The sequence below is a fragment of the Cryptomeria japonica genome, chromosome 3, assembly GCF_030272615.1.
Source record: "Cryptomeria japonica chromosome 3, Sugi_1.0, whole genome shotgun sequence".
In the NCBI taxonomy this organism is placed as follows: domain Eukaryota; kingdom Viridiplantae; phylum Streptophyta; class Pinopsida; order Cupressales; family Cupressaceae; genus Cryptomeria; species Cryptomeria japonica.
The window spans coordinates 692,995,911-693,023,306 of record NC_081407.1 but is presented as its reverse complement, the minus strand read 5'-3'; the positions used below and the strand labels follow the sequence as shown (position 1 = coordinate 693,023,306).

General features: G+C 37.2%; 2 protein-coding genes across 3 annotated transcripts; both read left to right on the top strand.

Moving 5' to 3' along the window:
- The first annotated feature begins 443 nt into the window (after positions 1-443).
- On the top strand, positions 444-27,055 carry LOC131078349 (uncharacterized). 2 transcript variants are annotated; one of them, XM_058016020.2, is made up of 2 exons: positions 444-993; positions 26,780-27,055. In XM_058016020.2, exons 1-2 carry the CDS (start codon positions 678-680, stop codon positions 26,872-26,874), a joined length of 411 nt encoding a protein of 136 aa, XP_057872003.2. In that variant the 5' UTR covers positions 444-677; the 3' UTR covers positions 26,875-27,055. The 2 variants fall into 2 exon arrangements, with proteins under 2 accessions (XP_057872003.2, XP_057872004.2); XM_058016021.2 differs by lacking the exon at positions 26,780-27,055 and adding an exon at positions 26,518-26,759.
- On the top strand, positions 21,466-24,100 carry LOC131078348 (probable protein phosphatase 2C 24). Its single transcript, XM_058016019.2, has one exon. It carries the CDS (start codon positions 22,466-22,468, stop codon positions 23,900-23,902), a length of 1,437 nt encoding a protein of 478 aa, XP_057872002.2. The 5' UTR covers positions 21,466-22,465; the 3' UTR covers positions 23,903-24,100.
- Positions 27,056-27,396: the final 341 nt, after the last annotated feature.

Sequence of the window (27,396 nt, the reverse complement as noted above, 5' to 3'; positions counted from 1 at the left end):
TTGTGGCACTTTATATTAGTGTGTTACAACATAGCTCATGCAAGAGAATACAACATGATGCAAATATGGAAACATGAAGATGATGACACCAAAAACATGCCTTGTAGAAGATTGTAGATGAAGATGCCTCTAATTGGAATGTCACCAAGAAAAATGTAGGAGCAAACTGACCCACCCCCCCCCCCCCCCACCCTTGGTTGCCAATTGGAGAATGTTGTAAGACGGGTATGTAGATGGACAAGAAAAAATTTGTACCCAATGAAAAAAATTATTTTTAAAAATTTAATTAAAAGTTAATAATAACATTTATTAAAAAACCATAATAAAAAAAACTTTATTAAAAATCAATAAAGAAAAATTAAATTTTATTTTATTTTTTACAATTATTGAAAAAAAACATTAATTTTTTTTATTAATATTAAAAACTTCTTGGATCTGGAATGGCAGGCTCTGCAACAGGTCGATGCGAGGATCGCAGTCAATGGCATTTTCAACGGCATTAGAGATAGGATCATAGACAGTGGCGGGTACAATGGCATTAGAATTAGGATCACAGACAATGGCAGCTACACCCACAACGAAAAGTGATTTTTGACAGGGACAAAAATAGCTAGTTTGGGCATTGGCAAAGGAGATCTAAGAATGTTCTCCACAGAGGTAGTGGCAAGGGTCAGATCATGTGGAGGCAGGGAAAAAAGGGCATGTGGAAGCAACTGATATTTGATATTTTTGGAGAAGATTCCTCGCCCAAAGGATCTCTCGCTTTTCCAAACAATATTTCAATCAAAGGAGGTTTCTTCAATACAAAGATGACATCTAGGGCAGAGGTCGAGGTGTCATGGAGGAATGGAGAAGTTAAGCGACCGAAGGCTCCGGGAACATTGCCGAGAGATGCCAACGTTGCGGGGAGGACGATTGATCGGCAGAGGATTTCTTTCCCGGAAGACATTCTCAACTCCCAGATTGACGACCTTCTGAATCGTGCCCTAATAGGTAAGATTTGGAATTATACACCAGGTAATGAAGCTATCTCATTCTGGGCTAAGTAGAACTGGGAAGGGGTTGTAGAGGTTTTCTGTATTGACAAAGGGGGAGGCTTTTTCATTGTTATTTTTCGAGGAGAAGGAAGATAGGGACAAGGTGCATAAGAAAAAGTGGTGGTTTGTAGAGGGGAAGGGTTTGCTCACACAGTCGATCTGGTCTCCAAAATTTAGTCTGAATCAATGTGTAATCCCATTTTTTCCTTTTTGAGTTTCCTTCCCGTCCATGCCCCTCGAATATAGAGATATTGATATCATGGAGATTGTTGGTAATTCGCTTGGTTTGTTTTTAATACATGATTTGTTTTTTTATGACTGCAAACACCCAGTTAGAATCTATATTCTAAAGGATATTAAGAAGCAATGGCCGAAGGAAGTGGTTTTCAAATCAAAGTTTGGTGAGTTTTCTCAGAAGGTTGAAGTAGATGGGCCAGATTAGGTTAGGGATAGACAGGATAAGTTAGGACATCTCACTTCAGAATGCCATTCTATTGAAGGTAAACTAGTTCGAGTGTGTAGAGATCAGGGGTCTCTGGCCGAGTGGTGTTTGATGTCAAGAAATGGAGGTGAAGTTATGAAAGGGAAGACGATTCCAATGTCTGTGGAGGGTAAGGATGGAACAAGGGATCCGACTGGTTTTGGACATGATTTGGGTATGGACAAAATCTCAGATCAGGGAAACCAAGAAAGGGAGGCCTCTTGTAATGAAGTAGTACAGATCGAGTTTGATAGGGTCGGATTCAACAGCTCAGAATAAGGAAGGGTCTCTATCACAGGGGAAGGATAAAGGGGAAGATTGTGAAAGGGATGTCTGTGGGACAAATCGGCCAATTATTGTCAATGAGGTTGAGTCTGGTGTGCTCGGAATGGTAGATTCTGGGGTGAATGAGACAGAAAAATAGATGAGAAATCTTGTTGCTCCAGGCCTGAAAGATCAAGGGGCAGCAGAATTAGAGACACAGGAAACTGGGGGCCACGGATCAATCATTGGGAGTCAGACAAAATGCTTCGCAGGAGGTCATAAATGGGATGCTTGAAAAGCCTCGGGAAACTGATTGTAATCGAAAAAAATGATATAGGTGAGTTGGAGCTTCAAATTAATCTGTAAGTGGCAAGACCGGAAAATGAAGATCAAACAAAAGTAGTAGGTCAAAAATCAAACTCACCTCTTAAGAACATAATGGATCGGGAGTTGATTGAAGGTAATCAAGTGTTACAACCTCTGAAATCTGTGGTGGTGGAAGATGGAAATATTCTTATTGATTGCAGGAAGGATCGAGAGGTTCAAAATTCACCTCTTAAGGACAAAATGGACCAGAAGTTAATTGAAGGTAATCAAGTGTTACAACTTCCAAAAGTTGTGTTGGTGGAAGATAGAAATGTTCTTACTGGTTGTAGGAAAGATCGAGAGGTTCAAACTCACGGAGGGGAGGTGGATAGGGAGGCACTGCTGAAACGAAAACTCCAAGCTCAAGGTCTAACAGAGAAAGACTTACAGCAGTTTGTAGATAAAGTTATTCTACAAGTAGCAGAGGATAAGATTGATGAGATTGTAACTGAAGAATGTACTGGGCATGAGAATTTATCAGATTGTGAGTCAGAAGAGGAGTTGCAACAGGAGGATTGGGATAGCCTAGATCCAACACTGCCAATCTCTCAATCGGATGCAGACCTCTCCCAAATTTGAGTTTGTTCTATACTCAAGAAGGCGAGGGGCAGAACTCCTAAGAGTAATAAAACCAAAGAAGAGATAGCAGTAGGGGTTCAGTTAACTCTAAATTTTGAAAGAACACCTAGGAAGTGCAAGGAGGAGGCAGTAGCCTTAATTTCCAAACAAATGTCCAATGGAAGGAGAGTTAATGGCTCTCTAAGGGCACAGTAAGGCTTATGTCGTGGAATGTTAGAGGCATTAATGCTCTAACAAAGCTCAACTCATCAAGGATCAGATCTTGTTGAGTGGGGCAGAAATAGTGATGCTGCAAGAAACTAAATTGTCATCAGAGTTTGGGGTTAATCTTTTTAAATCTTGGAAAAATTGGTCCCTTTTTCATTCACCGTCTATAGGGGCTTGTGGAGGCTTGGCAATATTCTGGAAACCTCATAAATGTCAGATGCAGTTGATTAGTAGCAATGTTAATTGGATAGCAGTTGAGGTCTCTTGTCTTGATCTCAGCTTTATTATGGTAAATGTATATGGGCCAATATTTGTAGTCAATAAACAGAGATTATGGGGGCTTTTATCGAAGTTATTACAAGGCCTTGATACAACCAAAGTGATTTTGGGAGGTGACTTCAATGCGACTTTGGGGGCAGTGGATAAAGTAGGTGGTAAAGAACCTTCTTTCAAAGTTACCCAAGACTTCAAAGATTTTATAGAAGGGAATGCATTGTTCGATTGTGTACCAATCAATGGGATCATCACTGTTAGTTAGATGAGAGGGGGGGGTGAATCAGATAAACTCACAATACAATAATCTACTCAGATTCAACCTCGGTAGCACTTACTTGATATGCAACTATGACTGTAAATCATTCAAACTCATAAACAGATAAACTTGAAACATCAAAACACATTTAACACCAGATTTAACGTGGAAACCCAAATAGAGAAAAACCACTGTGGGATTTCGGACCCACAAGAAAATATACTCTTCTAGAGTATGCTCGGTTAAAAGCAAATCCTGTTAAAGATTACAAACACATTGTTAGATGTGACCCAGTTAAGGGATTTCCCTCAGATCTGTTAGAATCTTCACTTTGTTAGAAGTGACCTTGTCAAAGGATTTCAAACACTCATTCAGAATGTTAACTTCCTAGAAGATTTACAAATAAGACTGTTAGGTCCCCTCAGTTAAGAGATTTCCTGTCACTTACAAAAATAAATAACAGTAATGAAATATATCTGCAACTTCACATCTGAAACGCTAAAGCAGATTCTATGTGCTCAATGAGTTCAAGATAATCTTGTCATAAGACTTATCTTTCTCCTTGTTGGGTTGCTCACTCTGTTCTTCAAACAGATTTTCAATCTTCTGTACTCGGTAATCACCTCAGTAGCATCACTGTGCTTCCATTTGCTTGCATACTTTGTTCTTCAACTTTTCCTTATTTATAAGCAATTCCTAACCGCTTAATCTCCTTAATCACATTTCCCATGATTAATCTTAGCCATCAGTTCTTCAAACTTGACTAGGTTCATTGTATCCTTTGAACTGAAAAACGTTTTATCTTGCCTTGAAACTTGTATTCCTTCCTTGGTACTTGTGCTCTGTTATAACCGTTCAATCTGTGTTGTAGATCTAACTCTTGAATTTTCATTGCCGTAGATCCTTAGAAAACTTCTTGCACGACATTCCAATCTTCTATAAATCTCCAGCTCATTGCATCCTTCATTTAATGATGTATTCACTCATTTAATGCATTATGTTACTGCTCGATTGATACTCGGTTAATACTGAACTTTACTCGGTAGATATTCTCATCTCGGTTGCTTATGCTCGGTGACTGATAAACTTGGTGTTTACCGACTAGCTCCTTGGTAAAATAGAATAATATCAAACCTTTACATGAAATCTTTTTTCCTTCTTGTTCAGTCTTCAAATACACATATATAGGCTATCAAAACAATCAAAACATCATAATCTCATCACTGTCTAACTCGGTAATAGTTGCCCATTGAATAACTTATTACTCCCTTTTATTTTCACATTCTTTCTGTGTCACTTACCGACATCTTTAAACTCATCAAAACATACTCTTTAAGATATGGCAACATCATATTGAATCAGAGAATCAATTGCTTGACATCAATGACAAAATAATAATATTAAGACAGTAATCATCCTTTATCAATTAATCTCCAACAACCTTCTCAATATCCTCATACCAACAAACTTACTGAAATTCCAACAATCTCCCAACTTATTGTAATGCCAACACATCACTTGGTCTAATAGGAGAAAGGGGTCAAATCATGTAGGTGTTAGGTTAGATAGATTTCTCGTAAATCCACTTTGGATCCTCAATCAAGGTTGTTGTATGTCGAACATATTGACAATTCGGGGTCGGATCATTTTGTCATTGCTTTGGAAATTCCAATGGCTCCAAATGGACTCAAGCCCAAATCTTACTTTAAGGTGGAAAGAATGTGGTTTAGAGATAAAAGTTTTATGGGGCTGCTAGAGCAGTGGTGGAGGGGTTCCTTTTTGTGGATGGGTCTAGGATGTTTCAGCTGGCCAAGAAATTGTCTTATATGAAGACCAAAATTAAGGAGTGGAACATATTAACTTTTGGTAACATTTTCAAGGAAAAGTCGGACCTACAATAGCAATTAGAGCACTAGAATGAGTGCATTATATGTAATGGTCTGATAGCAAAGGTGTATGAAATTCAAAAGGGTTTGAGATTAAAATTGGAAGAGGTGCTCCAAAGGGAAGAAATCTACTGGAGGCAGAGATCCCGGGAGTTGTGGATTAAGGAAGGGGATAGGAATACGAGCTTCCTGCATATGTCAACTAAGGTAAGAAGGAACAAAAATGCAATTTTTTCAGATCAAGGATGCATCGAGTAAGGTACTAAAAGATGTGAGAGAGATCCAAGAAGAAGCGGTTAGTTTTTTTTGAAAATTTACTAAAATCAAATGTTTCAGATTTGGCACAGGTTTTAGACTGTATTCCAAGGCTGGTCTCAAACCAAGATAATATAAATTTGATGGAGCCATTTTCCCTAGAAGAAATCAAAAGATTTGTCTTTGCAATGGTAGTTGATAAGGCACCAGGCCCAGACGGCCTCACTCCTCTATTTTTTCAAAAGTGTTGGGAGTTTATGGGGGAGGATATCCTGAAGGCAATAGAAGAGCCTACAAAGCATGCTTGTATGCTTAAGCAATTCAACACTACTTTTATCACTATGATCCCTAAGTGCCCTCAACCTAACACATTTGCATATTTTAGTCCAATTTCTTTGTGCAACACTATATACAAAGTCTTTCACGAAAGCAATAGCTACTAGGCTGGCTAGAATTATACCTTCAATTATTTCAGAGCTCAACAGGGGGTTTTGTCCCTGGTAGAGAGACAATGGAAGGAGCTTTGGTGGCACATGAATTTTTGCACTCTATCAAGGTTAAAGTTTCTCCGATCATGGTTTTAAAGCTAGACATGATGAAGGCGTATGATAGAGTTAGCTATAATTTTTTTAAACAAGTCCTATCAAAAATGGGATTCGATAAGAAATGGACCAAATGGGTGATGTCATGTATCACAGGTGCAAAATTCTCAATCCTGTTAAATTGTACTCCTTGTGGCTTTTTCTCATCCTCACAAGGTGTGAGACACGAGGACGCCCTGTCTCCGTTTCTCTTTATTATCATGGCAGAGGGTCTCAGTAGATTAATTCTTCACAAAAAGAGGGTGGGGCTTTGGGAGGGGATCAGAATTCACCAGTCACAGTTGTCAGTTACACATAATCTATTTGCGGATGACTGTTTATTTTTTGGAAAGGGTAGTTTGAGAGAAGCCAAAGCTATGAAGGAAATATTGGAAGAGTATTGTGAGGCGTTGAGGCAGAAAATGAACATTAGTAAGTCAAAAACATTCTTTTTTAACATAAGCAGGGCTATTAGAGGGGCAATTCAAAGATTTTTTGGTTTTGTTGTGGCTGATACACCTTGCAAGTATTTGGGAATTCCATTCTTCCAAGGGGAAAGCAAGGCAACATTCTCGGTCAATGTTCTTTAAACCATCAAAGAAAGGATCGCATCATGGAAGGCCTGGTGGTTGTCATTAGCTGGTAGAATCTTACCATTCAAATATGTTCTTAGTACCATACCCAATTATGTGATGTTTGTACTTCTTACACCAAAGGGGGTAATGGAATCTCTGAAGAAATGTCTTGCGGATTTTATATGGATAGAAAACTTAGATGAGAAGCAGAAAATAGCTCTGATCTCGTGGGATAGCATATGTAAACCTAAGAGATGTGGAGGTGTGGGGATTAACAGTATGTTTGAGAGGAACATTAGTCTGGGGGCAAAATTAACTTGGAAATTCTATGAAAAACTTTCAGCCTTATGGGCCCAGATTATAAGGATCAAGTATTTGGATTCACATGAACCAGAAAGAATTTTTACAATGGGGAACCCCCCAAAAGGATCAGCTATGTGGAACTTCATGGTGAAGAGTAGAGAGGCAATCTTACCTCACCTTTCTTGGGTTGTTAATTCTGGAGATAAGGCTCTCTTCTGGACAAAATCATGGAATGGCCTTCCCTCGATTAAATCCTCTTGCAATCTGTCCAGGGCTTGGAATATTTTGGAAGCCTCATGGGGTCCTAAGGTTAGTGATTGTTTTATAATTGAGTCAAAGGATGGGCTGTGTCAGGGGGAGTGGAAAGATATATCAAATGTTCTGATAGCTAGTGAGGATAAAATTGGAATACAGAATTTTCTGAGTCAGAGGTTTCTCTATATTAATAAGGAGAGTGATAAATTGATTTGGACTAGGAGTAGTAAGGGGAAGTATAGTGTTAAAGAGGGCTATCAATCTTTTGTTGAGGGGAGGGTTAATGTAGACAAGAGGGAGTTCAAATTTTGTTGGCATGATGCAGTGCTTCCAAAGGCAAGGACCTTTCTTTGGTTGGCCCTCCAAAACAGAATTCTCACTAGTGAAAGGCTTCATAGGTTAGGGATTGCTGACACTTTCTTGTGTGTTTTATGTGGCAAGGGTATGGAGGAAATTAATCACGGGCTTCTCAACTGTGATTTTGCCCAAGATTGTTGAAAATGGGTTTTAAATAAGCTAGGTTGGCAAGGCCCCCTTTCCAATTCTTTAACCAAGCTACTGATTGAATGTCCATCGCTCCATAAAGGTTCCTTCTTTGCGGAAATCTAGAGGATTGTTCCAGCCACTATGGTTTGGGGATTGTGGTGGGAAAGAAACAAAAGGATCTTTAGAAAGGAGACTTCGAATGTGGATAAGGTATGTGAACTCATGGAAAGGTCAATTTTGGAATCTATTAATGCATACACAATGAGGTCTAAGTCCTTGTCCTCAACTTTTACTTCAGATGATAATTGGGTTCTTAACAGATGGAGTCATATTAGTATCCCTTTCAAAGGTGTGTTGGTGGGGAAGAAGTCCAAGAAGGATTCTCATAGGCAAGTTAAGTGGGAAAAGCCATTGAATTTGTTTTTGAATCTGAACTTCGATGGTGCTTCCAAGGGGAACCCAGGCAGATCAGGGGCAGGCTGTGTTTTAAGGGATCGAAATGATTTAATTGTGAAGGCAACTTCCTATAGGCTACCTAATGGTTCAAACAATTTAGCTAAGGCAAGGGCACTTCTAGAAGGTGTTAAGATTGCAACAAACATGGGAGTGTGCAAGCTGCATATTGAGGGTGATTCATATATTATCACCTCGGGTCTTATCTCGAAGAAGGTGACAAATTGGGAGTTGCAGTATGTGTTAGGGGAAGTTTGAAAGCTCCTACCGAGATTTGATGATTTCAAAATAAGTCATTACTATAGTTAGGTGAACCAGTTGGCTGATGGGTTCTCGAATTTGGGGGTAGAATTGGTGCAGGGCTCGTGTGCTTGGGAGGCCGACGAAATTCTGGCCCTATTAAGTGATAAGCCAATCTCGACCAATTTGGCTAAGGAATTGGAGTTGTTTTAATAACTTTGTAAGGCAAACTAATTGGGGCAGTGAAGATTGGATGTGTAAAAGCAGTCTCAAATAGGTCAGTGCAGACAGATATTCTATCAAGAACAACATATGCCTCCTCTACATCTATCTAGATGTTAGGATTGCATTCACCAACCATTAGTTCCAAGGATTCACACTGAAAGGAAGAGCAGAGTAACAGTTCAAGTCAATCTCATAATAACAGTCAATCATGGTCAAGTGAACCTGGAAAAGTTATAGGTTCGTCTTAGAAAGAGGATGCCAAGAGTTTTATTGCAGGTTCGTTGAGTGCTAAGGGATCAAGTACAGGTCCACACCATCGAAAATCAAAGAATTGCATGGTGGGTTCTGGTAAGGGAGGATCTCATAAAGGAGATGACGGGGGGAAAGTAAATGCATTGGGAAAAAATACATGTGAAAAGATATTGCAATATGGTCATGCAACTAATAAGGCAACGAAAAATGGCAGTGGGGATAATGCAAGTAGTCACAGATTGATAGTTAAACCTCCCAATCCTGGACAGAATCCTGCTCCAAGTGCTAATGGTGGGACAACTGAGGACATGGTCTTTTCAACAAGTAGAGGGTCTTCTCCTATCACTTCTGACAGACATGAGACAAATAATGTGAAAACAAAAGTGAAGGTTGAGGTTTGTCATGCTGGTAATGCCCTAGAGGTTAATATCGAGTCCTAGCGGAGCAATTAAGTTAAAGATGGCTTCGCAGAGGGTGAGGATGGAGACAGATTATCCATTGGTATTCCAAGTGAAGATCGCAGTAGAATAGGTGAAGTAATTGATAAAACACCAAAGCACCTAAAACAACTCTATCATCAGCATCAGCTAAAGAGATCATTTCAACAAAGGGTGTAGTTGATGCAGAAATAAGCAGGGCATGTGAAAAAATTCAAACAGTAGTATCAGGGAGGAGTCGTGCACACGTTTCTAAAGATATTTGTAGAGATGAAGGGGCTATGAAACTTCTGGAAAATGTGACAGCTTGTGAGTCATCTACGGATGAGCAAGGTTTCCATGGCAACTCTACAAGACAAGAGTTTAAAACAGTAGGTGGTAGTTTGGCCAAGCCTACAATAAAGTGCTCTATAGATGGTCTAAATTCTCAAGCTATTGATGATGAAGATGACAAAAGTACCATGGATACAAAGTGGTCGTCTGCAAGCCCTCTATGTTGGACATTAGTCAATGGTGTGTAAGTTGGTTGCCATAGTTCAAGGTGGTTGATAGAATAGGTGGTCTCGCCTTATCTTGGGTTGTACTTTGAGATGGTTGGTTTTAGAGTAGCAGTCGGAATCGTCTAACCTTCATATGTAATCCTTCATTTCATTAATATAAGTATGGGTCTTTGACCCTTTGACTATATAAAAAAAAATTATTAAAAAACAATTAAAAAAAAATTAAAAATAATTTAAAAACATTACCCTTTAGGGGGCCACAGAGCCACTTGTAGACCCTGCAAGGCTTGCGGGCCGCAAATGACCTACAGGGCCACAAGCATACGTGGAGGTAATCTACGAGGTTGCAGGGTAACCTGTGGTTACCCCTAGGTACATTGCAAGCCCAAAAAAAATGTTTTGTTTTAAATATGCACCCCTCCCCCTCCCCCTCCCCACCCCCCCCCCCCCCCCCACAAATATTAAATGGTATGAAAAATAATATAGTTTAATTGCAAAAAAAATGATTTTTATTTTTATTTTTTATATAAAAAAACTATACTTGCCTACAAACTATGTTCGTACGACAAGTCTGGGAGGGGATTTTTTTAGCTCTGAATGCGTGGTGACCAATTTCGATGAATTGACAAACAATTTTAAGCTTCTTGGACCTTCTAAGTGCAATGGCAATGTTGGATTTGGCCCAAAGTGCTCCAAAATTGCAAATCGCTCCTAGGACAAGTAACCACCCTCCACCTTCAAATGGCTCTAGATTTGGCCTACGATGTCAGATTTGGATGAAACAAAAGGTGATTTTGACTTTCTCAAACCTCCTCAATTCAATGGTAACTTCAGATCTAACTCAAAAATCTCCAATAATGATCTGCAATAGAAAGCCTCAAAATACAAAACCCCAAATTGCACCAAATTTCTCTTAAATGACTATCCATGACACCCTATAAGCTCTGATACCATGTGAGAATTTTCCTTTATCAACCCAAGATCTAAAGGTCAATGAATAGCACAAGAATAAGAGAAATAATATGTGATAAGAACAAACTGTTTTCTCATCAATTGATAATGCAATAAGATCAGTTGGATTACATATAATGTAAATGAGCCTGCTTATAAAGCCAAGGCTATAGGGAATGAGAGAGAACACAATCATGACATGTGGCTCAATGAGATAGAAGTTTAGGTAGGGATAGGTAGGATAAATAATATAAATTCAACCAAAGGTGGAATGTGATAACAAGATAACACCACAAAAGGTGGAATTTCTCCTACAACCATCTTCCCTAGATGCACACTTCACTAAGTGTCTCATATGCAAACTACAATGAATGCATTATCCTAAGCCAACTTAAGTAAAGTGTAATTATGATAGATAATTTACACCAATAATGTGTTTCTCCAATTTTTCATGTTAATCTATATCTTAGGTGTGTGTGAATTTTCAACTTTCTTGAATTATCATTCTACACAACTACTTCACATTCTCAAAGAAAATGTATAAATAGTGTGTTGAGATGATGAAAAGAATACATGTTCATTAAAGAAAATATAAATATATTTCAGATACATAGACCTTATTCAACTAACATGTACTCTTTATTACATAGTCTAGTCGAATTAGAGGAGTGGCATATTGTTATGTATCATAAAAGGGTGTGAAATATTATGTGTAACATTATAGGCACATAGTTGAGCAAATACAAAATTTCATGACAAGTGGAAGATGTAAAAGTAGAAAATATCAATTTTGTCCTTTTGAATATTGACTTCAGTAGCATACTACATTGGATTAGCACATAATTAAAAAATTAAAAATCATTGTTGGTGAATCTACATAGGAATATTCAAGTTGATTATCGATCAATTGGTATTGAAGCAAGTCTTTTCAAGTGACTTGTTTAAGGGTGTTGCTAGAACATTTTAGACAAGTATATGTACTTTATTTCATATTTGTTTGTTGATAACTTGACAAGTGTAATCCAACAAAGAAGTGATAATTTAACAATTTTGGAGGATCTTCCCCCTTCCCTTTGGTAACATAAGTCTTAGTGAACTTGCTAAAATCAGCAATTTCACCCTTTTTAAGATGAATAGTGCCCTTATTTATTGCAATGCATTTAATGCCTTCTTGGTCATTTAACTTCCTTTTTTGAATCTTCTAATGTGCTAAAATATGTTGGTTCTTACAATATGCTACTTAAATTTATTGTGAGTTCAATAAAAAAACTAAGATTAATTCAATAGTGAATCATGTTAGAAAATTGTCACAATAATTTGCAAAGATTGCAGTAAAGAATGGTAGATTTTAGTTAATTTTTGTTGCCATATCAAATAGATAACATAAACTTTAATGCCACAAACTACAAATCCTATAAATCATACACCAATAGCTATAAACATCTACAAATCAAATGTTAGAACCTACCAATATCCACAACTAGAACCATATCCAAATGCCTTACAGTATAACATTTAAAACACATTTACAAAATCTTTGAATACAAACAATAATAAAAAAATTTAACCTTGTTTATTGTGTTGGGTAGGTTGATCCCGATCCCAACCTATGATCAAGTATGAATTGGGTGTTCCCTATGGTAGGATGGGAAAAAATAAACTTTGATGGGGCTTCACATGGCAACTTGAGTCCCTTGTGGGTAGGATGCACCTTAAGGGGCTATGATAGAAGGATATTGGTTTCGGAAGCTATAAAATTATCATCAATGATGAATATTGAAGCCAAACCCTAGGCGACTTGGTTGGGTAAATTGCTTTGTAAATGGTTTGGCTATAATAAAATCCATTTATAGGAGGATTCAATGATAGCCATCAATGTTATATGTTGCCAAGATATCCATAATTAGAAACTCGAGAAATTTATCCCTTGCATAAGGGAGAGCCTATCACTCAGGAAAAACTTCAAGCTTTTTCACATTTACTAAGAAGGCAATGAGGAGGATAACAGGTTGTCAAAATTGGTAGTAAAAATGACGATGGATTATAATAGTGTAGATTTGGCAGATCTCAACCTCCTATAAAGTGAGCAAGGAATGGTTGTTAGGACATCTAGAGATAAGGGCATTGAAGAAGAATGTAGGTGAGGATTTAATATGGACGGTTCCCATGACAAAAAGAAATTAGTTTCTTATCCATGACAAGTAGTGGAAGCATAACTTATCATAGAATCAATTATTAACCTATCCTCGAGGGAGAAGTAGATGGCACTTAGAGGGAAGATCACTAACCATTTCCTATGAAATATTTTCACTACCTACGAGCTAGAAGCATTGTAAATCGTCAAAAAAATAATGGGGGAGGGATTTCTATGTTGTTCATATGAATACCATGTCAATAAAAAAATTTATTTCTTATTAATAGCATGATTACAATAGGTGTGGGAGTTAAAGGACTTAGTGAAAGGATTAATGCAAAAGTTTGTTAAGGCCCATTAGGGGGGACACATGCAACACTACCTAGACATGGTCGTGGTTGGATTTGGGCTTAAACCTTCAAGAGAAGCTTGGCCAAATTTAACCCTACTATACAATGGGCCTTTGGTCTCATTACTAATTTGGTGAGTAGGAGAGGATGAGGAGTTATAGAGGCTAAAGGTTGTGTGCACATGGCTGGATCTTTTTCTTAAACAAACTAAAAGAACGAGTTTAAAAATTCTTAACAAATGCATGTTTTTTTTAGGAAGGGATTGTAAATCACCTCTTCTTTAACTACTTTTCTTAAGACATCTAAACTATCCTCTGAAGAAACTTGGAAGGTAGCTAGGTTTCTGATCAAGGTATTGAAATCAATAGGTTGACTAGTTCCTCACATTTTTGAATTCTTTCATAAAAGAGTTATGGATCCAAACTCTTCCTCACTTTTCCTAGGCTATTTAAAGGAAAAGAAATAATCACATCCTAAAAAAAAAATAGATAATTATCCCCTAACATCCACTTATCCCCTTGTTTGGCACTAATCAGAGAGCTCAAAAATTCAATGGATGTTTCTTGGCAGGTCTCGTATTAGGAGCATAAATATTCAATAGTTTTCACTTAGTAGAGAATTTAAAATCTTTACATGAAACCATAAGGTTGTTGTTGCATTGAAACCCTTTAACACTCACAAATTTATTAGTTTCATAGAGTAGAAATACCCCCTAAGGCTCCATCAATCGAACAAACACAAAAGTCAAAATCAAAGGCCATAAATTTTTAACAATCTAAGCAAAGGTCGACTATGTCATCTTAATTTCTTTAATCGTAAGAAATTCCACCTTATAATCCACAATACAACTCTTAAAAATATGCTTCTTAAAGGGACTATTAAGTCCTCTAATATTTCATGATAGAATCTACATAAAAACAAACAAAAAAATGAATGAGCATAGATTTAACCCAATCAGAACAATGTAGCTGTGAACCAAAAATTAGGGAAACCTCCCCAACTACCTTTTGAAATGTCATTTATTTTTCTTTATATGCCCTAAAATATAATTATCCAAAGTATTTTGCTTTCCTGGGGCAACTTCTCTAGCAACATCTCTAGCTCTAGTTTCTCTCTGAGAGGGCCTACCTTGTTTATTTCCTCCCCCCTCCCCACATCAAATTTTAAATCTTATTTTTTAATTTTCCACTCATTTACATTACGTCCATTCCTCTTCCAAATTGATAAACAAAATTGTAGCTAGAGAGGACTATAAATAGCTTTCTCCAAAACCAAGTAGAGATAAATATTCTTCTATAGCTCTATTAGGTACTTTGAAATCTTGAGGTTTATTAATCCTAGGGTCTTTTTCTAGTTTAGACTCAAGCTTCAAGTTGTTTCCAACACTACCCTTAGTTGAAATGAATGTGTCACCTTCATTAACCTCCCTTATATCTTTTTTAGCTTCTCCTTTCTCCAGAATCTAGTCTACATGAACTTTCTAAGAGTTTCTACCTTCTCCATTACTTAAACTTTCCTCTTGGGAATGTCTGATACTTGGATCTTTTATAGGAACCTCTTTGGAAATACTAACTTCTATGTTATTATGTGAATTTTCCTATAGTTTTTCCTTATTATGTTCCATTATTCTATCATTTAAAAGAACCCCCACTTCTTCCAAAGGAAACTATTCCTTCTCAAAGGTTGAAGACGAGTCCTTCTCCAACCTTTCAACTTGGTTAATCATGTCCATCGTCAAAGCAACAACTTTTGAAATAGGGTGAAGAGGTTGAGATTCTTCAATTTATTTTTTTCAAAATTTAGTTTCTTGCATCTATCACTAAGATGCCCAAACCTCTTGCATATCTGACAGAAAAAATGACTATTTTTATAATTAATAGGTTGTACCCATAACCCAAAATGAAATTTCAAGGTAATGAGTGTAGGTAACATTATGTTCATGACCACACTAACACATATTTGAGCGAAAACAAGTGTAGTTTTTCTATAGGGTGACTTTATCCATAACAATCTAAAAATGAACAAAGGAGTTAGCAACACCCTGAAAAGTTCTATAGCTCCAAAATTCCAGGGGGAGACCCCGGAGCATAACATAAGTTAGGGCTACTAAGCCAAAATTCATAGATGGATCAAAACATGGCTTCAATTTGTAAAGAGAGAAATCTTTTTTTTTTAAATTATCAAAATCCCAAGGCCCACCTATTAAGACTTTGATCATATGTTCTTTGTTCACAAAACTAAATAAAAATAACCCATTAGCCATTACACTAATATTGACTCCTAAGAAGCCTCCACCCATTTCCCAACCTAATCTACACTAAGCCTTAAGACTAGAAAATTACCCACCAAAGAGAGATCCATCCCTACTATCACTTTGTCCAGAAAATTATTTGGCATTGTCACTACCAAGTCATCCTCCAATCTAGACACCGACGAGACAAAATCTATACCAATATTTAGAGATTTCCAAGAACTAATCAACATATCCACATATGCAATAGGATCCTCCTCTGCAAAGAAGGATTCAAGTCCATAACCAAGAGAAACTTGACCCCTTTTCCTATTTCCTTCACCTTAAAGGCCACTTCAAATTTTAAAATACCAAAACCCTCATGCTTATTTGGCATATCTGAGACAACTACAAAAACTACCACCTTGGATGGGGGATCCTCTCACCCCACCCCTAACAAGTCCATCAACCTCACACTATCCAAAAGTATTTAGAATTTAAAAATTGAAAACATGCATTTTTCCACCCTCAAGAAAGATGTTTTGTATACATACAATGTTATGTGTTTCAACTTAATGATATGTTTAATTTGAACACTCACATAATCTTCTAAAAATAATCTATTGTTGCATAAATAAAAATAAGATTCACATAAATATAATTTTTAATTAAATATTATTTTGCTACTTTGACAACATTTGGTATCAAAGCTTAGTTATATACATAGGGGATGTCTTTCTAGAGGTATTGAAGGTTTTTTATTATAGTGGGAGCTTTTTTTAGTGGATTTTGCAAATCTATGAAAGAATAAAAACCATCGCCTTTACCTCTCATTCATATATTAAAAAATTCAATAGCATTGATATGAAATGCGAAAGCTAAAGATAAAAGATCTTAAAAAATATCTTTTATATTCATGGAGACCACATAAGTTATGGTAGAACACCATTGATATTTATTATTTATTAAAAGTCTAACATATAAATTATATCTCAAAAAATATAGTTATATTCTTCAAAAATAAAATATGGTGATTCAACAATAAATCATTTAAATGATTTTAAGTTGATTATGACTCTGTATTTAAATGTAAAGATGGAAAAATAAAATAAATGTATTTTGTTACTTATTTATTTGCCCAATTCTTTAAAAAAATTAATTGTTTCCATTGGTGGTGGTGATGTTGAGTTAGAGATGGATGGTCTCATTATTACTTTGTTTTTAGAGGAGATGGGAATGAAATTCATGAAAGATGGATCAAATGATGCTCTGCATTTTCTAGTAAGGCTTAAGGATAAACGTGGGTCTAATGGTGATAGGAAAAAAATAAACGAGAGATCTAAATTAAAAGGTAAATCCAAAACCCCAAAGAAGAGTAAAATGTTGAAATTATTGCAAGACGGTGCATGTGAAGAAGGCGCATATAAATAAAAAATTCCTTTGATTCCTCCACAAAAAAATCTTTAATGATGGTGATATTAATGCTTTATTTATTTCTCCTAACACAATTAGTGGTGAAAGGATTCTTTGATATTTTTTGTGTATTTTTTTTTAATAAGGAAAACAGGTTTTAAGGGGACCAAAAACCCCATACAACAGGTTTTGAAGGGACCCAAAACCCAATAGATTTTATCGGGATCTAGAACCCAACAAAGCAGGTTTCGCAAAGATATTAACAATGAAAACCACAACCAAAAAACCAGCACAGTTGACTCTACAGCTTCCAACAAAAGCAAACTAGCATGCCTACCAGATAAAGAAAGGGTAGAAACCCCAGAGAGACAAGTTGCCTGAGAAACTACAGGCAACCCAAAACAAACAGAGCACAACTGCCCACAAGGGTTAAGACAACCCCCTCGCTTAGGATTTCCCTTTGGGACCCTTCATGTGGCATCGAAGGGTCATGTCAAAAGAAGGTGAGGACCTCTTAGACCGTTTACCTTTAACCATTATCCAACCATCTTCAACTTTAGCAACCTCATCTTGCCACTCCAATGAATTTAACACGGGAAAATCAGCAGTTGAGGGATAGCCAGCAAACAACGAAGCTCCAGCAGGCATAGCAGGACTTGGGCCAAAAACACCCCTGGAAACAATAGCAGGCACAGGGACCGCTCCAGCAACCTCCCTAGACACATGAACGGCATCCTCAGACCTATCAAAACCAGCAATAGGGCCAGATCTAGCAGCATTTGACAACTCCGAACCGTCGATTGGCTCCGAACGAACCATCTCACCATTCACATTAGTGGTAGGAGGAGCATCTTCAACAACATTTTCAGGAGAAATATCAAGCTCCGTACCCATCTGAGAAGAGCCCTTTAACACCGTGTAATGGTGGGAGGAAGCCCCAATCCACCAAGATGGAGGCTTCTTTGCTTTAACTTTGTGTAAAACACATTTAGCCGCTACATGACCTATCTTGAAGCACCTTCTGCATCTGAAGGGAATGCCTTCATAATCTAGAGGTTGGATCCAGAAACCCTTGGGAGTCGATAGTTTAATCTCCTCAGGCAACCCCTTAGAAGCATCAATGTCCACCAAGATATGAGCGTAGGTAGAATGAAGGATATCAGAAGACTCAACATCTACCATCAAAAAATCTCCCAAAGCATCCCCCACAACCTCAAGAAGTGGATCCACCCAAAAGTGAAGAGGGAGGTTAGGAAGTCTAACCTAGATTGGCATCTTACAAAAGGATTCAGACAAAGGAATGAAGTCCTCATGCCATGGTTTAATCATCAAAGGGTAACAATTTTCCCAAATAAAAAAATGATCGCAAAGAATAATCTTTCTGTCAGCTTCTTTTTCAAACTTAGCAACAAAGAAACCCTTGGCCAAAGGGAAAATCTACACCGAGTCTGAAATAAGGGGCTCCTGGAGACCCAATCATGAAGCCCTGGAAGACTAGGCCAAAAGCCTTTAAATTGACAAATAACCGCATGAGAAGATAGACCAGAGGCCACTTGATCTATTTCATTAACCATTTCATCATCCAAGTTAACAGCAATTGAGCGACAAATAGGGAACGACTAAGTCTCCTTACCCAATCCATCTGCATACGAACTCTTAGCAACAACACTAATAGCACAGTTTGCATCCAATATCCCAGAATCTACAGTAGCACCACCGACATCAGTCACAGGGCTTCACGACACATCACCTGGCACAGGACCAAGGACAACGCAGGCCGAAGGGCAACCTCCAGGACCAGAGACAACGTAGGTCGAAGGGCTTCCTCCAAGCATCGTCCCCAGAATGCATGCCACTAGGAAGGAGTTTTTGAGCGGCACCATTTCAAAAGTTTTTTAAAGGGATCCCACCTCTGTTACTCTTGTCGTTTGATGCCTTTTTTATGTATTTTAAAACTTGTGAGAAACTTACTTTTTGTATCCAAGTTGAATTATTGTAGAATAGATGCAACATTGGACAACTCTAGTTGTATGTTGGTAAGGAGTTTAGTGGTAGCTATTGTATCTCATGTTAGAACTTTGTTTAGGTTGAATGCCTCTATATTTATATAGGTTACATTGGAGAAAAGGGCATTAGAATCTTGATTGTTAAAGATAATTGATAATTTTACTTGTTCTATAAGTATTTTGATTTTTTTGAGCATTGTGTGTGTAATAAATAGAATAGATTATTTTTTTCTTTAAAAGTTGTAAAGCAAAGGTATTATTAGCCAATGGATGGATGTAAGTTTAAATCTCAATATTATTTGTCATTAATTGACAATGCCCTTAAATATACATATATTCATTATGCCGAGAGGCATCTACAATGACATCAAAATGTTTGTAAACAAAAATTCAATTTTGAAACAATTTGACATGCAAATGATGGGTAAACTCATGAAATTTGCCATCTTTTGGTTTTTGTAGAGGTGTTATTTTATAACTCCAAATAAAATAGAACCCTCGCCACTTGTCTCCAACTATATGAAACTGTTACATTCAAATGATAGTGGAAGAGTGTCATAATATTTAAAAGGGAACAATAAATAAAATCAACTCTATTATTATCCATATTTTTGAAACTCTTGTATAATACTAATATTGTTGCAATCCTCATATTCCCTTCTATTATAAGGTATCTCTTGGCATAATTTACCTATATTTTTTAAATATAGATATACTAGTTTTATGTGTTTTAAATCTAATGTTTCTATTAAGTTGAAAAACAAACAAACCATAAGATAAGGATGTTCGAATTTGATAATGATGACAAACGTTACTCAGAAAATTGATGACTTTTATAAACATTCAAAGTATTGTTATGCCTAGTTACAATGACATCAAAATGTCAGTAAACAAAAATCCATTTTTAAAATAATTTGGCATACAAATGACAGGTAAATGCATGGAATATGTCATGTTTCAGCTTTTGTGGAAGTGTTATTTTATTACTCCAAATAAAATAGAACCCTCGCCACTTGTCTAGTCACAGCTTTTTGTATGCAATGTTTTAATAGATTTGTATTCTATTATAAGATATCTCTGACATATTTTACATATTTTTTTCTAAATATAGATATAATAGTTTGATAAAAAGACAGCCCCTGCACACCACAATAGAATGGGGTTCCAAAAATGAAGAATCGAACATCAACAGAAAGAGCCAAAAGTTAATGGTATTATCATCACGATTGTAAATGGTGGCAAATGGTGACAACCGCTGCAGCAGGTAGAAACCACAGGTTGGAAAGTGGAGAAAAAGATATACAAATAGGTAATATCAAATTTATGCGTCTTTTTGGAATTTCCTGCTGTAAACCTTAGATCTGAAGTTTAAAATTGAAACTAAAAAAATTCCTGTTATGATGGTACAAATCTGGAAGCCAAAAACTACCTACTGCAGGACTAAAAAAATAATAGACAATCTTTGAAAGTGATTGAAGAAATCTTCGACTGAACTTCTAATTCTACTTTACCCACAACTTCACAGCTACATATCCCTATGAAGAGGCTCAAACCTCCACCACAGCTCCCCTGTGGCTTGCCATCGCCATCTATTTCTCAAACCAGTTCTTTCGCTGAGGATTTTTCAGCGAACCTGTGCAATTCTGTAAATCATTTATATAGATCTTCTTTTGTGAGGGGTTCACTTACCGTGGGGCTCTATGGGCTTTGAAATCATGACATTCTGGTTGTTGGGAATGTGAAGCCCAACAGTCACATGACCATTCGACTTCCCCAAACTATTCATTTCACAGCTGAATGTGATTGTATAAATGACTGAGTGCAGTCATGTATGTAATGGTATTGGAGTTGATTAATAGAAGTTATTCCCTGCTTTGAGTGTGGATGTAGGCATATTTGTCGAACCACGATAAATCATGTGTTGTCTCTTCTTATTGCTTTTCTGTTTCTATTATTGTTTTCTCTGCTCTTTCTAATCTTTACAATTGGTATCAGAGCCATGTTGGCTTGAGCAGAGATGGAGGAAGAAGGAGAAGGTAAAACTTATAACTTCTATAGCAGTTTTATGTTTCATGTAAAACTATGCTTCAAGCGTCGCGTACATTGGTGGGATGGCTGGAAGAAAGAAGGGGACTCAGTTGAAGAGGAGAATCCAGCAAGAGAAAAGGATGTTGGGATTCTTATTTGCTCTCCCCTTGAGCCAGCCTTGGCACTTATTGGTCAAACTGTTAATGGCCAGGAAGTTATTGGCATTCGTGTGGTGAAGGTTGAACGCTATGATAGTCCATGTATAGACGTTGGAATTTCTGAGCAGAAAGATGCTGGAAAAGAGGTGGTTGTTGAAGAGGATGAACTCAAGAGTTTGTGGGAGGAAGAGTGTATGCCATCAGAGACCCAAATTGAATCTGTTGTTGACTCCCAGGATGAGGAGGGTGCAGATTGGAGTGAGGTAGCAGAGCAGATCTGCTGATGGCATGGCCTTGGCAAAAATAAAGAGGCACTCCCATGATGATGACAATCTTTGCACAGATAATTTCATAGAAACCTACGAACCTATGGACTTAGATGAAGAAGTGCAAGATGAAAGACGGTTTTCTGATTTGAAGCGGAAGGGGTCTTTAACAGAAGCGGAGGGTAATGGGAAACGCTCCAAACAATTTAAGGTGGCAGCAGAAGAGGATGACGGTGGTGATGCCCAAACCAGAGATAGAGGGAAGCAGTTTGCAAATGAATCTTATTTGGGGCAAGCGGTTAAGGAGGATGTGACTAAATTGGAGAGCATGGGTCAATCCTCGTCATTGAATTTTCTCGGGCGAAGTTTCAGACACAATGATATTAAAGACACCAGTTTGCTCAATCTCGCACCACATTCTGAGGAATTCGACAGTCACGACATGTTGATGGTGACTCAAACCAAGGAGAAAGCTGATGAAGGATACGCTGTATTGGAGTTTCCTCAATGTGCATTCAATTCTGCAATGGAAGGGATCCAGAGAGTCTCGTGGCCTGCCTTTCCACAAAATTTGCCTCAAGAATCGTCAGAATCTTTAAATTTTAACCTCGGGAAGCCTAAAGTTCAGTCAAAAGAAACGACTCCATATTTGCCTCGACTAAGTTTAAATTCAAGGAGGCTCGAAGACTCCAATCCACATGAGGAGAATCCTTGTCCATTAATTGAGGGCGAGGCTCTGTTGCGTTGCATAATGTTTGAGGAGTTGAAGGCTCACAGTGTCAGAAGCGATGGTTGCCATAGAACAGGTGGCTCTGTACATGCAAAGGAAGCTACATTATACATGGAACGATATTGTACAAATATGAATGATGACAGGTTCTAGGAACACTCTTTTGCAGAGAGCCTAGGATCAGGAGATTCTGATGATAACCTGGAGGTTATCAATTCCGCGTTGAAAGTTGTTAGAGAAGATGGTTCATGCACTGACACAAACAATGCACGTGCACCTGATCAGATGTTGGGTGAGATGTGGGGATTTGATTCTAGATGTAAGCAATCATCACTGGTTCTCTCAGGGTTTGTTCGAGGGACCTTAACACAAGGCAATGGATGTTACCAACATCATTGTCGAAACAAAACGCTAGAGATTGTTGTTGAGGAGCCCAAACAACAGAAAACTACTCCACCAAGCAGGCCTTCAAAGGGCTTAGCTTTGCCCAGCGCCAACAACGAGAGTATAAGCTTGCTATTGAGGAACTTGTGCCCTCCCCACGGGACCATGTCAGTCATTGGTAGAAGACGTGAAATGGAAGATGTTGTTGCAGGTGTGCCTTCATTCTTTTCTCTGCCCAAGCCCACAGTACTGTTGCAAAATAGCCTTACTCGATTCGCAGCCCCTGCGCCTACTCCTCTCCACTTTTTTGGTGTCTATGATGGCCATGGCGGATCGCAGGCTTCAATATATTGTAAAAACCGTTTTCATAAGGATCTAGCTGAGAAGTTGAGAGATGCATCTTCATTTTCCAGAGACTTAAGTTATTGGAACCAAGTCATGTCTGCTCGCTTCATGAAAATGGATATGGCAGTTGGAGGTATGTGTCCAAATGGAGGCTGTAGTAGTAATGCGGATGTACAAATGATTAGTGATTGCTGCCGAAATCCAGTTGCACCTGAAAATGTGGGTTCTACGGCTTTTGTGAGCCCAACTCAATTTGTTATTGCAAATTGTGGGGATTCCAGGGCAGTGTTATCAAGGGGAGGCAAAGTAATCCCTTTGTCTAATGACCATAAGTCCGAACGAGAGGATGAAATGGGCTGTATTGAAGCTGCTGGCGGACATGCTATTTATTGGAATGGATATCCTGTGGGAGGCTTTCTCGCAATGTCCAGAGCCCCAGGAGTTCGATTCTTGAAACGGTATGTGATATCTGAACCTAAAGTAACATGTACAGAGCAGACTAATGAAGATCAATGCCTCATTCTTGCTAGTGATGGATTATGGGATGTTCTATCAAATGATATTGTTTGTGAAGTTGCTAGAAAATGTCTTGCTGGATTTAGACCTCACTGTTCAAAGGGTATTACAGAAGATACTCCTGTTGGTGCAGCAGCTGCTCTTCTTACAAAATTGGCAGGACTAAACATTTTGAACCCCAGGTTAAATCAGGATTCAACCTACAAATATTTTGAAATAATTCTTCCTGATGGAAAAGTCAGCATTGATCCATGCCACTCTGCATATTTTATGGATGTCGTGTTTAAGAGTTCTTGTGTGGGTCAAGGGGGAGTATTTTTTGAACCTCCTCGAAGTGGTGTTCTAGGTGAATTCATGCTCGGTAAAGTAATTGAAGAAGATGTTTTTAACTCTGATTTGATTTGGAGTAGGCGTATCCGTAGTGTACGTGAACAAGAATTTGCAAAATTAAAATCTTGCAGATTGAGTGCAATGTAGGTTTGAAATGGAAGCAGGGATGTTCTGCATGGCTGTACGGTTGGCCTTCACGGGGGAGATTGTTGGGAATGTGAAGCCCAACGGTCACATGATCATTCAACTTCCCCAAACTATTCATTTCACAGCTGAATGTGATTGTATAAATGACTGAGTGCAGTCATGTATGTAATGGTATTGGAGTTGATTAATAGAAGTTATTCCCTTCTTTGAGTGTGGATGTAGGCATATTTGCCGAACCACGATAAATCGTGTGTTGTCTCTTCTTATTGCTTTTTTGTTTCTGTTATTGTTTTCTCTGCTCTTTCTAATCTTTACACTGGTGAGAGCCCATTGCTATTAAAATCCCAGCCATTAGCAATTTAGGGCTTCATGGGATTGGAACTCAAATCCACCTAAGTCTATCTTTCAAGCTATCATGTATCCAATAGCAGACAAATTCATTAAACATGCAGATCACGCGTTTGGAATATAATGCTCCAACAGTTTGACAGAATTTAGGTGTCTTTAGTGTTTTAATAGGAATCAAATAACAAATGTAGATCTGTTCGAGTTAGTTATCAAGAGTTTTCAGATAGTTGTCAATCATATCTAGTTTGTTGTCATTCCTATTAGTATAATCATAGGATCTTGTTGAAGTTAGATGAATCTATATATTTGTATTTTTCAATGATGAATAATAAACTTAGAGTTCTTCTTTTATCTGTATTTACTTCTACTGATGTATTTTTCCTTTAGTGTGATATCTTTGTTTTTAATATGGTATTAGAGCTATCTTCCTATTAAAAATCCGTTTAGTATGTGTTTGAGAAGACCTCTATGCTGCTGGAATAAACAAAGAAGAAGCTATCAAGGAGATGAAGCCTGCAGAAGAACCACCAGATATGATGATGATGATGATTTCATTGACGATGAGGCACTTGTTCCATTTTGAAGAAGTCAACACTTTGAAGACAAGGAAGGATGTGGTAGAAGATAGTTAGATGCTCAATAGTTTGAGGTGCTTGTGGATGAGTGAAACTATATCTCATTAGGGTTATAAGACATACATGTGAGGATTGGTGTCTAATAGTTTAAGGGAGATCCAAAATTTGGAAGTTCAGCATTATATCTTTATGAGAGTGATGAGACACTTCAGAGTTTGGATCCCCTAAGGCTGGGGTCCCATGGAAGGGGACATCCTAAAAAATAGAGCAGAAGCTGCTGAGATTTTTTACGAAAATTTTAAAGCTGGCGGTCCCATGAATTTTGTAGTGCATTCAGCTTAAAAATCCAGCTCCTAAATTTAAGCAAGTTGTCATAAATTTTACTTTATAAGTTGTCATAAATGTTACACCTTCAACTCAAATTTTAGATTTCTTTCTAAAATTTTTTTTGGCAGTATTCTTTTGTTTTTGGTGGGAATCAAATTACGATTGACAAGTGGCATAAATTATTCCTAAGCTGGTGGGGCAATTTCTAGCCCCACCCCATTTCTAACTTCTCAAATTTGAAGCCCTAAAAAGTAGGGGCTTCTATTTTTTAGAAGATTCCAAATATTCCTGTAGCCGGGAAAAAAAAACTCCATGGGACCGCCTCTTCCTTAAAAATAGAGCTTAAGCCACCCTCATGGGACCCCTGCCTAAACTATTGAACACCAATCCTCACATGTATGTCTCATAACTCCAATGAGATATAATCTCTGATCCACAAACACCTCAGAATATGAACATCTAACTATCTTCTACTGCATCCTTCCTTACCTTCAAAATGTCGACCTCTCCAAAATAGAACAAGTGCTCATTCTCAATAAAAATCATCATTACCATCAATATCAACATACAAAGCTTCACTTCAACTGCCAAAACAATTTATATAGACCCTTTATGACAACTTTCCTGCCGCAGATCTGATAAAAAGAGTAAACTACTTTTGACTGTGGTTTAGTACTTTTTTGTGGGATTTTTAATTTATTTAACCTGTTTTATTTCTTTGAGGTTAGGACACCAGACCAGCATGGAATCAAGACCTTAAAAGCTTTTCTGTAATATTTCATTCGTGTCTAGTTTTTAGAAGTCTTTCTTTCTGAAAATTTGTATGTTAATCCAATGACCGTGTAAATAATGTTCAGAGCATTTTGGGATAATATTTTTGAAGTCCCAATTGAGCTATTATGTTTTTTCGGCTATTGCAGTCTGATTATTTTTATTATCTTTTAAGTCTTTATGGTTTTTCTCTGAAAGAGGCAATTTTGTGCCTGAGCATAGCATATAAGGTGCAAAAAAGTGAGGACTTGGAAAATATGGGGTTTTCCCATGATTCTTTCTTTTCTTCTTTTAAAATATTTTCTTAAAGCTTTCTGCTGCTGTTTGTAGAATTTTGTTCCCCATTCTAGTATTTCTTAATTGCATATAAGATATCGGAACTATTGACTAAATTACTATCATTCATCTCTGTTCTTGTTATTGATGGAAAAGGTCGTTTTATATATTTTATGCCTTTTCCAGTGGAATTACAAAATCCAAAACCATTCCCCATATTTTGTTATAGATCTTGTGTATTACTAATATTTGGCATGATCATTCGTTCCTTGATATCTTACTGACAATATGAAATTGTTATTTACATATTGGATGCAGCATAGGAGGATTTGCGGCATTGATTCAAATGCAGTATAAACACTGGATAAATGCTCTAGACCCAAATTTTCAACAAACTTTATAAAATATTCCACTTAAACTCATAGATATTTTTGTCAAACAGTTTGCATTCATGGAGTAATTCCTAGACACTTTAATAAATAGTTAACCAACATGCTCTATAAACATAAAATCAGACGATATTCAATTGATAGCAGCAGATTGTCTAAAATATGTATTTGTTGCAATTTTAATTGTGCAGGCCAGTTTGCCAATCTTGAAGAACAGGCTAAGAATGTTAAAGAAGAAACGGCTATGCAAAGAATATTAAGTCGTCTTTTGAAAAATTTGTTTTAGTAGGTATTACATGTTAAGCAAAGAAAACAAGATTAGTTCAAATGCAATATAAACACTGGATAAATGTCCTAGACCCAATTTTCAACAAACTTGATAAAATATTCCACTTAAACTCATATAGACATTTCTGTCAAACAGTTTGCATTGATGAAGTAATTCCTAGACACTTTAATAAATTGTTGACCAGCATACTCTATAAACATGAAATCAGGCGATATTCAATTGATACATATGCTCTAAGTTGTCGGTTCTGGGATAACAGCAGCAGATTCTCTAAAATATGTATTTGTTGCAATTTTAATAGTGCAGGCCAGTTTGCCAATCTTGAAGATCAGACTAAGAATGTTAAGGAAGAAACGGCTATGCAAAGAATATTAAGTTGTCTTTTGAAAAATTTGGCTCAGTAGGTTTTATGTGTTAAGTAGACTTGATTGTTTTTTATTATTTTTAACATACACCTAATATTACTTGGACATTAGGTTTCCTTGGTTTGTGAAAATTTTCTTGACTCTTCTGTTAATG

What these genes read in the sequence shown, in the direction of transcription:
- LOC131078349 (XM_058016020.2), top strand. Translation starts at nt 678, where the DNA reads ATGTGGAGGCAGGGAAAAAAGGGCATGTGGAAGCAACTGATATTTGAT. An exon ending in TCTGAATCGTGCCCTAATAG is followed by an intron (nt 994 to 26,779) that starts GTAAGATTTGGA and finishes TTAATTGTGCAG; the next exon opens with GCCAGTTTGCCAATCTTGAA.
- LOC131078348 (XM_058016019.2), top strand. Translation starts at nt 22,466, where the DNA reads ATGTTGGGTGAGATGTGGGGATTTGATTCTAGATGTAAGCAATCATCA.